General features: G+C 36.6%; 1 protein-coding gene across 4 annotated transcripts in view; it reads right to left on the bottom strand.

The window, feature by feature from the left end:
- stim1b (stromal interaction molecule 1b) overlaps positions 1 to 14886 on the bottom strand; it is a 31739-nt gene that overhangs the window by 11168 nt on the left and 5685 nt on the right. For all 4 annotated transcript variants that reach the window (XM_066645662.1, XM_066645661.1, XM_066645664.1 and 1 more), the window contains exons 3-7: positions 11088 to 11218; positions 9582 to 9696; positions 9043 to 9154; positions 8295 to 8410; positions 3464 to 3641 (exon numbers count right to left, since the gene is read on the bottom strand). In XM_066645662.1, coding sequence (XP_066501759.1) covers positions 3464 to 3641; positions 8295 to 8410; positions 9043 to 9154; positions 9582 to 9696; positions 11088 to 11218 — 652 coding nt within the window. The remainder of the gene's footprint in view (positions 1 to 3463; positions 3642 to 8294; positions 8411 to 9042; positions 9155 to 9581; positions 9697 to 11087; positions 11219 to 14886) is intronic.

Below are 14886 nucleotides of genomic sequence, written 5' to 3' on the forward strand. Positions count from 1 at the left end.
ATTCACACACAAACCACAAAATCTTCCACCCAGCAGTCTGTCTGGGTGAAGGTCATATTGAGAGTGAGTGGTCAGTACTGTGTTCCAACTAGGATTTATAGGCCTAGGCCTGAAGGGTAGTTAGAGACATGCCACAACAGTGTCCAACTAGTTCAATGGAATTAGTGATTAACAGTTTCCAGAAAATGTGGGACTGTGATGTCCTGCTTCAATATAGAAGACAAATAAAGAGGAGCATATTGTGTGGTTTAGATGAGTCTTACCCCTGCCATTTAGTAAGGCAGTGTTCATATGGAAATATTACATTTACATAAGCCCAGGTTTTGTGACACAACCCAGTGTCAGAAAAAAAGATTTGTCCCCTGACCCTGAGCTGACAAAATGAACAAAATCCTTCTTTTTAATGACAGACATCTACTGGAATAAACTTTTACAAATGTTTAATACACAGATGTTACATAGCCTTATGATAACTGCTGTAAAAAAAAAAAAAGTGTTACAGTGGTTTATATTATGTCTTAAAGAGTCCCAGTTAGTCAATATAGTCTTATAGACAAATCATTTTTTATACATTTTAGCCAATATATTTACTTTACCAATTTGGATTTTCTGGATATTCTGGATTTTCAATATTATGTATAGTTTGCTACCCTCACGTAAAATTCTAAATTAGTGTCAAAATAATCTGCACATTAGCCAATTACATATTATCAGTAGATAAGTCATTAAGATAATGAATAGTCACAGCTCTACGTATGTCAAAATTTCAATATGTGTCAAAATGTTCTTTCACAGTGAACATTATGTAAGATAAAACAAATGGCTAACAGGAAAAAGAGCACTACAAACGGAACTGAGATTGTACAGTACGCTGGTGTAGTGGAGAGGAGCTGTGTACCCTATAAGGACAGGAGTTTAAATTAGAGCCCTTCTGAGAAAAGGCATGTTCAAATCATAGATTTTAAAGGACCTGTGACCTGTGATAAAAGGCTTAGCCCAGCTTTGTGCTCCGACACTGCTAAAATTTCCAGCTGGAGACGACAAGCAGTAAAACAATTTGAAGACTGCACGATTGTCTGAAACAAACAGAGCTGATTCACTGGAGAGCTGCCTGTCCTTTTTGCCATTTAAGGACTTTTGAAGCAGGCTTACATTGCCCAGCCAGAATCCACTGCTTCTATCTGCACTGGACTTTGTGAAACTGCAAGGAAATGAACACACGTTCACAAAAAAAAAAAAAAAAAAAAAAAAAAAAAAAAAGTGTGTCTCTGAGTTTCTTATAACTCTGTGACTTATTTTAGAGGGTGCATTTGTGGTTGGTGTGAAGCATGTGGGACCTTTAGAAAATAATCTTATTAGCAACAGCCGTACATATAAAACCAACTGCCCCCAGAAGAATTCAGCTGTACATCTGAGATAGTGTGTAAGTATGTATGGGAGTGTGTGTGTGTGTGTGTGTGTGTTAACTGGAGAGAGACGCCAGAAATTCTAGACACAGTACTTTTTATTCACTGGGATTATGGTACAGTGTAATGTGATTTTTGAGTGAGTGTTCCAAAGTTTGTGGCAGGTGTGCAAAGGCAGCAGAGGGCAGATAATAATGCCACGACATTTCACTGCATCACAGGGGTGCGCTTATGACGCATTCTAAAAGTGTCACACAATACGATACAGGGGTAGTGAAGGACACTGCCTACAGTATACTAATTCCACAGAGGGCAAACCTACTCCCACCTGCAAATTACTTGCACCCATTGTTGCATTAGATACACTGATGAACAGAATATTTTGTTTGGTGGGTTTCTTATGTTTTTTGTTTATTTTTTGTTAACAAATACCAGGCTGCGGCTTTATGGCAGCATATATAGTGCTGAATGTCAGCTGACAGTAGAAATTATTCCATTATCCCTTTTGTTTAAAATGAATCCTATTGTTTCACACATGGTGAACTCTGGTGAATTTTTGTTAATGTCTGCTCTCTGTAAAAATATAATTTCCTTTTTTAAAAAATTGTCAACAGATGTGTTTTTGATGAATACTTGGGCGGAAAAGGTCCTGGTCAACTTGGCCTAATTCAAAGGATCTGGCGACTTATAGGTCTATCATAGGTTGTAAGGACAACATCATATATGTTTAAAGGCCAAACCCAGGTTTAAAAAGTTATTCTAATAGGATGGATTGGATGTACGTGTAACAGAGAGCTGTATACCATTTCCAGATAGAAGGCCTGGATGCTCATGAGAAGCATAGCTAACATTGCTGGTACTGCAGGATTGATTCCCTGTCCACACAAGAACTCTACAACTATTAAGAATCACTGGGTTAGACGGCGGTGGCACAGTGGCACAACAGGTAGTGTTGCTGTCATACAGCCCCAGGGATCTGCGGTTGTGGAGTCCTGTTTTGGGTGACTGTCTGTGAGGAGTTTGGTTTGTTCTCCCTATGTCCGCGTGGGTTTCCTCTGGGTGCTCTGGTTTCCTCCCACGGTCCAAAAACACAAGTTGGTAGGTGGATTGTCCACTCAAAAAAAAATGTCCATAGGTGCGAGTGTGTGAGTGAATGTGAGAGTGTGTGTTGCCCTGTGAAGGACTGCTGCTCCCTCCAGGGTGTGTTCCCAGTGTCAGGGTGCCTTGCGCCCAGTGATTCTGGGTAAGCTCCAGACCCACTGTGAGCCTGAACTGGTTAAGCGGTTACAGACAATTGATGGATTGACGGGTTAGACTGCTAACGTTACATCCAATGTTGTGTATGGACATGTTTAATGTACGGCGTTTATTGAACACTCATATTTTTTGTAAATGCTGAACTGAACGATTGTGCAATACATGCAAATTATTGAAGTCACAGTAAGGGATATACAGATTTCCAGTTCATAAATCCATGTTGTTGTATTTAACTGCTGCATAAGTTAATGTTGTCTAAATAAAATACTTTCTCATTGCCAGCATAATATGATACATTGTTTCAGTGTTAAATTCTCAATGTCAACACTGGTATACACCATTGTTAGTAAGTGTGGTATATGATAACATTTATTTTGGGAGTAGCAATAATTTTGGGTTGGTGATGGATGGGTAGAAAGGGGTTCCACTGAAAAAAGAATTGCAGTCTATTTTTGAGGGGAAAAAATCCAAATGAATGTGAACTAGTTCATTTTTTTAAATTTTGAACTATGAACATCAAGTAGTTTATTTTAAAAAGTATGAGCTGAACATTTACCTAGTTCATTTTAAATGTGAACTGGCACAACACTGGTTACATCCATCTGCTACAAGTTGCTTGTTGAGCATGGCAGCATATAGTGAATTGGCAATGACACTTGGCTAGTTTAATTAGTTAAGGGCAGCATCACACAACTGACAAATGCTGAATGTGCATTTACATATACTCACTAGTAGACTACAAATCCCCAAACCTACATAGTGCAGTTGAGGCAGACTTTCATTTTACCAGAAAAACTCACTTCTGCTGCAGTTCAAGGAGGCTGTGCTCTGCTCTCTGCAGACCCTCAAGATCTTTCATCATCTTGCCCATGTGGTCCTTTGAGCTGCGATTCTGAATGTAAGCAAACCAGCACCCAGCCGCCCCAATGACAATGGATAAGACCAGAATGAAGTCCTTCAAGTAGCTGTGTCTGCTCACTGTTAAAGAAAGACATGGCTAGAGTCATTTTAATGCTTAGTACCAAACATAGCCTCCATGTTATGACAGTTTAGGTGAAAATGGTCAGTGATGAAATTCATATTCAACAGGACAATAAATATATTTTGACAGATATATTTCCTATAGAGAATTAATTTGCACGTGGCCTGCATAGATAAAATTGTTGGTATTAAGGGATACAGCCATGAATTTAACAATTTCACAATTATTTTTTTCCCTCAGATCCTCAGCTTGATAGCTAGGTTTGAGGTAGTGAAGCTAGCTAGCTAGCCAAGTGGTGGGACTGGTAATGACTAAAAAATATATAATAATTGAACTGTTTTTATTGTTTGGTATATATAATCATGTGATAAAGCTTCATCAATAAAAAAGATCATTTGTATGATGCTAGCAATTTGCATTATGATGTTGTATATATTTAGTTGTCCTTCTAAAATTTTGAGGAATTTTAGGAATAATGCTCAAGTTCTGTATTACTAAAATTACATTAAATACACAATAGCAATACCCTGCATATTTCCTCATTCTCTTCAAATTTTATGGATGTCGACTGGCCAAAGCAGTCAATAGCATATGTATATAGTTGGTTTTCCTGTCGTTGTGTAAGGTGGAGTTTAGATGGACAGATAAGTTCATGCTATTTCCGTCTGTAGTCAAACTGTCCATGTCCTGCCCAACAGGACAGAGCACACAATGACCCATTTTCTCAGATGAAAAATTTTCAAAACAGACAACTTCAAGCACAAATTCTGTTTGGGTTTCATATTCAGTTAAGCTACTGGTAGAAATATTTTTCCTTATCCAAAATTTTATAAACAGGATAACTGATTTTAAAACTGATATTAAAAAGCTTGAGGTCTAGGAACAAAAATATAGAAATATGCATATAAATCCGTTTCAAACTTTTCCTGAATCTGTCAAGCCTGTCCTTTTGATTCCATGTTTTCAGGGGATAGTACATGACTCAAATCATGAGTTATGAGGCTATGATGAGGGGTTGAGACACACAAGACACACATGATACCTCACACTGTGTGTTAATGTTAGACTAGTGTATCCTTCCACAATTTGTTCAGAAATGACATGAGCTTAGTTTTATCGGGTACATTTTGATATTAAACCCATGGGTATCAAATGTATTCAAAGTTTAAGAAACTGTTCTTAGACCCCAATGTGTTAAATATGAGTAGCACTGGTGCAAAATCTGTCCCCACTTCTGATCAACACAAATGTGCGTTTGCCAATGTATGAGACCATTGCCAACCTGGTCTCACTCCTACTCATGATATAGTCACATACATAGGACACTGCAATTCGTGACATAGTCGCATATTTTCGACATTTTATGCAACAATATCACAATTATAAGTGTATGGGTAATTACCATACGCAAAAAGGCATAATGCGAATTACATATAGGTTGTTATTCCAACAAAAGCATAAAGTATTTTATTATACTATTTCTCCTAAGCAATGCTTATTATTGGTGTCCTACTTTAGCTTTATCTCTAACAAGGACATTTTTTTCTCTTAACGTTATTTTGACTAATTTTCAAAAGGTTAATACTGAAAAGAACATTTCTCTAGCCATTATTTGCTTCGATATTTTGGCAAATAATGAATTAGTAAGGTTATATTTTCCATAAATAAAAATGAGTGTTTGTATTGTAAATACCCATACATTTATAATTGTGATATTGTCACATAAAATGTCAAAAATATGCGACTATGTCACAAATTGCAATTTCCTATATATATATATATATATATGTGTGTGTGTGTGTGTGTGTGTGTGTGTGTGTGTGTGTGTACATTAAAAAGCAATTTTCTTTATTGTTGGTTTTCTTGAAGACACTGAAAACATGTGGTGTGACTAGTGTTACAGAGCATTACAGGTCTGATTCCATTAACGTCATTTGCAATCTGAAGTTTTTTTGGAGTTATCTCTTGCTAGTGTTAGCTATGTCTCACAGTAAGCTATAGCACTGGGCGACTGGATCTGTTGTTAGATAGCTAATGTTAACAGCTGACACACAGTATGAAACATTAGATAGCTGTTAGCAGTTCCCTTGTCTAAGCTTAATGCACTAACATTTTCAAGATCACATAATGCAGAATATTTTACCAGTGGCTGGAAACTGACAAAAGCTAAGTATGTTTTAATCTAGGCTAATGTCAGCCACTTGCATGAATTTGCCTGCAACTCCAAAAAAGTTGGGGCAGGGGCAAAAGTTGATAGAAAAAACATGTCACATGGTTTTGAAACATTGGCGAATATAATAAGGTACAAATGGAGCATCTACCAAAGGCTAAATTGTTGCAAGTAAAAATATGTTGTTGCTAAGCCCTTTATGCCAAAATTCATGAGAGGATTGTAAAAGAGTTCAATTTCAATTTAATTTTCATTAGATTTTTAATTGCAAGAATTTATGTCTTTTTAGCATTTAGTGTAATATACTGTGAAATAATTAAGGAAACCTTGAGAAATACCAGTCCATGGAGGGTAGGACTGGACACAAATACTGAATGAGCATGACCTTTGAGCCTTAAGATGGCACCTCATAAGAAACAGTCATGCTACAGTGATAAATAGAGGCACATGGTTTACTTCAGAAGCCTGTTGTCATTTAACAGTCTACCACTGCATCAAGAAGTACAACCTGAAAATCTATTAGTAGGCAAGGAGAATGCCATGTATAAATTCTATGCAGAACCACTAACAAGTTCTCTGGGCCCAAGCTTATGTCAAATGGTCCAAAAGACAAAAATGTGCTGTAGTCCATGTTTCAGACTGTTTTCATGATAAATGAATGTTGTATATTCTGTGTTAACGATGAAAGGCACCGTCCAGAATGTAAGCAGTAATACGTGCAAAAGCCAACATCTCTCATGTTATGGCGATGCATCAGTGAACACAGCACAGGGGATTTGCATAAAAGAGGAGTTTCCCTAGATGTGGAGACGAACTTTGGGTGATTATAGACACATATGCTGGTGTCAAGATGATGCAAATTCTTAAAAATTTCTATCCTCAATTCCAAATTTTGTAATTAAAATGAAAGATGCTATAACACTGTGGTAAATGTGCCATTATATTTAGAGTGCCTAATATTTAGAGTGTATTGCAGGCATCAAATCCTAAATGTGTGTATATTTAAGAAATGTATTCTTTGTGCTTTTGTCAGGCACTTAACAAATCACAGATTCTTGTTTTTTTGTAAATGGGCTTTGTTCATCAGTGTGGAAAGCTTCAGCATAAGTTTTTAACACTGGGGTGTGCTGGATTCTGGTTCTTCATTTCCATCACATTTTAAATGGGTCATGAGAAAAAAACATAAAACACAGGCTCAACACTGCCCTTTCATTCATATCTGACATAATTCTTAAGTATGTGTAATGTCTGAGCAAAGCTAAAATTTTATGTAAAGAAATTATTAATCATATGATCTTTAATTTTTTTCCTCAATTCCAAGAGTATCTGTCAAATTCAAATGGAAGAGAACTATAAATAAATTACACTGAAAATATAGTTGATTTTGTCACCTTATTAGTAATATATTCACCACAATGTGTTCATTCATCCAAAGAGTACAGGAGGTCATCTCATTACCTTCATTCATGAACCTTCACCTCTCTCTCTCTCTGATTACTCACTTCATCCCTCTCTCAAAGTGTTTACCCAGCTGTGACGAAGCATCACACAGAAGCAAGTGATGCCAGTGAAGCATTCCCTCATCCACCCCACTCCCTCCCTCAGCACAGTCAGGCTATTTTCATACACATACCAAAAATATTCACTCACATATAAAAACATCACTGAGTGTGTTTTCTCTGCACACAAAAATAGAATCTGGATGTGCCTGACTTAACCTGCAAATTTCTCCTTCAACCAAACAATCCACAAGACCTTGTCCATGAATTTCTTCCCCATCTATTACATTTCAACAGTCTCACCATAGGCTACTACAGGTAACCAAAAGGATATGCATAAGAAAACAACTGTGCTTCACTAAAATGTCTAAGTACTAGTTTGAAAAACATCCTCTGATTAGTAAATCTTGATTACACACCACTGATTTCTATAGATAAGTGCAAAATGGGATACTCTGAAGCATCTGCCCATGAGCCAAAGCACACCATGCGTGATGACAAGGATAAGCTAGAGAGGTATAAGGGCTCTTAACCACAGATCTCTGGAACAGTTGTTCTCTGGATGTATGGAGCACCATTGAATATCATTTGGGATAAGTTGGGGTGACATTTGTGATCTCAAAATAAAATCCCTATCAATGCCCTTGATTTCAAGAGAAATAGATAAGCAGGGGTCCACAAAGCTTTGGATACATTAGGCCAGTTTTCCAGAGATGGATATTATTAGAAATAATTTTTAGGCTAGGATTCTATGTAAATGTGAAGTCTGAGAAATCTTCCCTTAACACATAAAATACAAACATTTACATGGTGCTGAAACAACAAATATTTCTTATGGTTTGTTTAATCTTCTTCATATCAGGCTGTAGAATATTTTAATCTTATTAAACTTATCTGACTACATTTTTGACTAATGTATGTATGTGAATTGATTCCACACTTTTCATCTCTCTTCTTAAAACCTGCATAAGAACACTTACTCAGTGGAGGCCCAAAAAGCACTGTGTCCAGCGCTTTCAGCTGCAGTTTCTGGGCATGACTGCGGTCCAGAATCTTCAGCACAGACAACGTCAGTGTGGCATTCTTCACAGCCAGCCTACAAACACAGCAGAGAGTAATGAGGAAAGGACACACTGTACTGTTTAAAAACACGTTCACTCCAGGTTTAATGCTATGCTTCAGTTAGAAAAATGGCACTTCAGTTAAGCGTCCAAAGAATTAATGAGTGTTATATCGAGCTGTGTTTCTTAATCCTGCTCCTGGGGAGCCACTGCTATGAACAGATTCAACTTTGTCCTTCAAAAACATACCTACATTATGTAAAGAGCTAAGATACTCCACCATCACAAAACAAGTTTTAGATTTGAATTATGACTGTAGCAATTGACTACAAGTGTTAGGAATCCACACTCTGACAAAAAAAAAATGCCTTCCTCCACCCCCGCCCCCATTTGTGATTCATGGGAGATTGGGAATGTCTGTATTTTTATTATGTTGTGACAGCAAACAATGTATTCATAGCTTTTATAAAATCAGGATATCAGCAAAACAGGGGTTTGTATTATGCTGGTCAAACATCAGTTAAAAAGTTGCACCTCTGTTCACTGACATGAAATTTCTAAGTAGATACTACCCATTTTAACATGTGCCAAGGTTCTCTAAACTGTTTGTTGCTTGATTTAGCAAATCTATCCTTATTTGTGCATGTGTATATGTACTCTCTCATACCTGGGCAAGGCTTTCCCACTGATTTCATTCTTCCTGAAGGAGTCAACATACGGTGACAGCTCCACGTAGTTAATGAGCCATTCTTCCACCTGCCCTGTGCTCCAGTTATACACTAAGAGAAATATTTTGACAAATTATTCCTTACAGTTCCTTTTAAACTAAGCTTTCTGGGCTGCACACTGTGATAGTATTGTGTTTGCAGATTTCAGATCATCAAGTCATTAAAACTAGAATACAATTACTTTTAATGTGCTGTCCTTTTAGCCGCGTTTCCCAGTGGGAAAAAGAAAAACTGTGACACGACTTTCACTCTAATAACTCTGGGGCCAATCTTTTTTGTGCCTAAAGAGGCCAAGGGATTAGAATCTGTCAACATGTTCTAATGCTCCACTATGCAGAGGGAACATCCTGGTCGGTCTATACATGGCTCATGGTATCAAAGTCAATAACATCAATTCATATATACTTATATGAATATACTGTACTTATACTTATATTATATACGGTCATCAAATAACAGGCTTTTTAGATATTCTAACCTTCTGAGGCCCTCCAGGTGTTCCACATGTCCTCAACAGTGATCAGCAGGTCGGCTCCATGGAAACTCTTGTGCTTCGCCTTGGGATCATGATACTTCAGATCCTGTCTAAGAAACTGCATGAGAAAAGGAGACACTTAATCTACAGAGAGGTTGCTCTGATGATGTCTTTATACCAAATGGTTTTCAGCATTTTCTTACTAAAACAAATATATAACAAGCTTGCGTTTAGTTCAGATATTTTTTCCTCTTTTGTCATTTGTTATTTTGTATTCCACTTCTGCAGGCCCAGAATGTCCCACAGGGAGTTGTGAGCTTAACGGACTTCCAGTCACAAGAGTTCATGATGACTAGGGCATCAGCCAGGAAACTGTTAAAACAGTCAGCTGTGTATGCAGCTCTAAAAACCTGCTTACACAGTAGGATACATCAAGAAAACATTGACAAACTGAATGCATCCAATTGTTCTGTCTCTTTAATATTTTAGCTTTAATGTTATAGCTGATAACTCATATACATATATGACTTCAGTAGAATTGTTGAACTGGAAAAAAAAAAGAACTTTATTTACATCATGCAGGATTTGGCAGAAGATCAAATGCTCTTAATATACTGTGCTTACGTGACTGTTACAAAAACAGCACAGTCTCCTGGCACAGTCCCTGACCCAGTGAAATATTCTCTGAGCAGTGAGAAGTAAAGTGACTGACTAAATAAAAATGTATACATTTTCCCTATACCACATATATAATTAAGAAACCCATAACATGCAGAGGATTTATACAAGAACTGAGTTGCTCAGTATTCATAACCTTGGTCACCCACTGATTAGAGCATTTACTCAAAACGCAGGGCTGCAGCTGTTCAGTTCTCACGCAACAGGGACTTTTGGTTTGGGTTATGTAAGTGACACGGTGTCAAAATGTTGTCAAACTACAGCACTAACATCCGGGTCCTTGTCCAAGTCTTAACTTGCATGACTTAAGCCTAATTCAAGCTAGATTTATTTACCAGAGGAAGTCCCACAAATAAAATGATTAAGCATGGGATGAGATCTGTGACTTTGATCCAGCACAAACCCAATGTCTGTAGTTTGTAAAAGTCTGTCAGAAATACCTCTGGAACCTGGACCTTCCTTAGTAATAGTAAATCCTCAAGGTTCCTGACAGTAATATAATAACCAAACTGTACTGTGGTGTTATTGTTACTGAGTGTGGAATCTGTGTTGTTTGTAACTGAAGGAATTGACACAGATATCATACAAACTGGCCAGTAAAATCGCTTATAAATTACATTACATAACAGTCTTTGGTGAGATGTGCTTAAATGGTTTGTAAGATAATGTTTAGACATAAAACACCTCAAATAAGGACGCTGTAAAATTAACCGAAACCTTTACATTTAGTTAATGTGAACAAGCACTTTCTTTATAGCTCTTTAAGTATGGTTAACAATGCTAACAAAGAGCACTCTATACATAATAATTCTGATATATTTAAGTCCTCACCTCATCAGTCTCAGTCACATCCACACTTCCGTCTGCATCATCATCCATGTCTTTGTGGATGCTACGAATGGCCTCAAAACTCAGCACCGCATTCTCATCCTGACACAAGACTTTGTCGATCAGACACAGCTCTGAGAGAGTGAGAGAGAGAGAGAGAGAGAGAGAGAGAGATAGAGAAGTAAAAAACAAAATAAACATTAAATTAATAAACTTTCTGTGTGCTTCTGTTTTGTATTAGTAACAAGGAGCCATGTATGTTTCAACAAATGATAATTTGGCATTAAGATTTAGGAACAAGCCAACTTAAAAATATATAACCTTACAATATAATTTAAATAGACCATGCCATGGTTTAATGATCAAAACTAATATATATGCTATACATGAGTAAATCAAAAATAACTTAATCAAACTAAACTGTTTAAAGGGATATTCATATCTTACCAACATCTTTAAAATATGAATGGTTTAGTGTCATACCCTTCTTTCAACACAGCTTCAAATGAGATATGTTCCTAATTATAAAATAGAGAAAGCCTACTGTAGTCCCATGATAAAAATAGCACAAACAGCCTGCCATGTGGACTCCAGTGACAAAGCCTATTGTAAAAGGAAAGCTCTAAAACCCAGTTAATACAGTTACTGATAGGGCCTCTGAGAATTTGATTGTGGCTTCATGCTCTATTTATAGATATTAACACATCATAGCTGCTAGGTTACTTAACAAAGCAGAGATGCAAAATATATTAATTCAACATTAACTCTGTAATGTTATATAAGTACAAATACATACAAGAAACATGAATATACATTTATTTTCAGATGCTACAGACATTGACGTATTGTACAGCTGGTTAAACTGCTTTAAAACAAACAAACAAAAAAAGCTTGCCAAACAAAAAAAAAAACACCACATAACTGCAACTGCCAGTGCAAATCAGAACACTCGTCATGCACCTGCATTATTGCCACTGACATTAAATTGGCTGAAAAATTGGGTTGTAGATATATTAAAAATAAATACTTAAATAAATAAAAATAAAAACACATCATTGATGAAGATTCAAATTGAGTGTTAACCCACGATTTGTAAGATATATTTGTAAAAATTATTTAAATACATTTAAAATCTATATATAGCCTCTTAATTAATGACCAGACCTAATCAAGAGAATTTGACTACCCTCTGATTGGAAAATAAATTGAATTCAGAGTTTGGCATACTGTTAGCCCCACATATTATTTATTCATTCATTTGCTGTAACCTGGTTTCCAGTTCAGGGTCGCGGTGGATCTGGGGCATACCTGAAATCACTAGGCGCAAGGTAAGGCAGGGAACACACCCTGGAGGAGCGCCAGTCCTTCACAGGGTGACACACACTCACTTAAACAGACCTATGGACACTTTTGAGTCGCCAATCCACCTACCAATGTGTCTTTTTGGACTGTGCGATGAAACTGAAGCACCCAGAGGAAACCCATTAACATTTAAGCACATTAATGTATTAATGTGTATTAATGTTTCTAATCAACAAAACAAGCTTATATTCATTTACACCAGTACTAGTATTATCAAACTTAACAGGAACAAAACAAATTAATTTAAAAACAAATCAATTATGTTAATTTCTTTAAATGTATGTGAGATATAACATTGTGGTAAGACTAAGCTGGACAAATATAAGAATATATGATCATTTAATTCCAGTAATTTTCTGGTTACTTACTGGAAGGTGTTTGAATTCTGTATAATTCCCTCTCCAGGGTGGGTGATTTTTGATATCAAAAATCACTGGGTGCAAGGCAGGAACACACCCTGTATAGGGTGCCAGTCCATTACAGTGCTTCACTCACTCACACATACAGACACTTCTGCAAAGCCAGTACATGTCCCAGCATCCGTGGGAGGAAACCAGAGCACCCAGCAGAAACCCATGCTGACACAGAGAGAACACACTAAACTCCTCACAGACACTGGCTCAGGGTGGGTTTCGAACCCACAAGCCTAGGTCTTGCAGCTGTATGTTGTGCAATGTGCTGCACAAGCAATAAAAAACACATTTTATTTGCTGCAAACTCTACAGTTGCAAGGACAAAAAAGATCATTGCTTCAACAATGAACACAGTAGTAAATGACTGCTATAAATAGGCCACAAAGAGGGACCCATGTGCTGTCACTAATAGCTCATCCAAAATAGATCACATTTAGCAGATTGTGTCCCCTAAGATTAGCAAGCAGACTGCATGTTTTGTTTGGCAAAAAATACAATCAGAATACGGTTTTGTTGATGTCCAGGTCTTGGTTTAATCAAACGTTTTTTTCCACATCTGAAAGATATTTGCTGATTTGCTGTATAATATTGTAGAGAGGCACTTAAACCAAATATCAATTCTACTTCGGGAAAAAAGTTAAAAGGCTATGTGGACAGTGGGATGTGCAATATAAGCATTATTATGCATGTTATGTATTAGGAATTTAAAAACAATAAAAAAAAGTCAATATCATTATAATTGTGATATTCTGACTTGTTTGGATAATGACACAGCACAGCAAATATTCTGTGTATGTTTTGTTATTTACAAATGTTTACTGATTTCTTTCATCATTTCTTTATATTTGAAACTGAAACGTGTAGTAAAATAAAACTTTTTAATAAATAAAGCCATTTAATGTTATTAATATATATATATCAAATATATTGCATTTAATATGATTAATATTTATATTACATTTATTTTGATGCATTAGTGTAATATGGAACTTAACAATATTCTTGAAAATATGAACAAAACACTGAAAAATTATCGCCCAAACACCCTGAAATATCATGATATTAGTTTAGGGCTGTATCGCACTCCCCTATTATGCATATAAATGTATGATCTACTGCTAAAAACTGATGGATAAAATTAGGCATCTTTGTAAATCCTTTGACATTATATTTCCCTGTGTGGCAAGATTATTGGATCAGAGAAAATGACTACAATAACATCTCCCTTTAGGTTTCTGCTGTTTATAATTTTATAAAGGACCTGACAAAGATACAGCACTAATTTAACTTGAAATACACCCATTAATAACCTGATTTAATGAGTTACATTGGTTCACCCATTGGTTGGAAAACTCTAGGCAGCAATCCACTTGTGCCTGGTCTTTCATGAGGTATACTCTGTGGGGCCATATGGGATTTTTATTGCCCCATAAAATTTATGCACTTCCGTTTGTACTGCTGTTTGTGGGCATTCATTTTGTCTTTGTTATCTTTGTGCAAGTCCTGCATAGTGCAGTTCTCAAAGGATAGCATGTGATTGGGCATGGTTCTCCATGACATCCTCTTAGTCATAGGGATGTTTGTTCCTTTGGGGATAGTGCCAGTTATAGTGCCTTATAAAAGTGTTTCCTTCCATTGCTGCCTGATGGACCAGTTTTTGCTTATCAAAAGGGCACCAAAGTGGTGATGAGGGGAAAAAAGTCTACATAATGAGGGCTTTTAGAGCACCACTGGGAATACATCTATGCCAGCAGCATTTTCTTGATTGTTGTTCTGATTGCAAATATGGACAAATCTTTTTGACATCACATTTCCTAGAATTCAAGTTGGCAGAACAGAGCTGTACCACTATCCTTCTATGGCCAGGAGTACATCTCATCTGGCCTATACACAATTATGAAGCCTCCAGAAGAGAGCAATTAATGATCAGGTATCACAGGCACTTATGACACATGCAAAACCATCCAAAATATAAACAAAAGTCTGAACAGCTCATGTTAGTATAGGGCTGCACCATATTGTATCAC

The sequence above is a fragment of the Hoplias malabaricus genome, chromosome 15 (genome assembly GCF_029633855.1).
Source record: "Hoplias malabaricus isolate fHopMal1 chromosome 15, fHopMal1.hap1, whole genome shotgun sequence".
Classification (NCBI taxonomy): domain Eukaryota; kingdom Metazoa; phylum Chordata; class Actinopteri; order Characiformes; family Erythrinidae; genus Hoplias; species Hoplias malabaricus.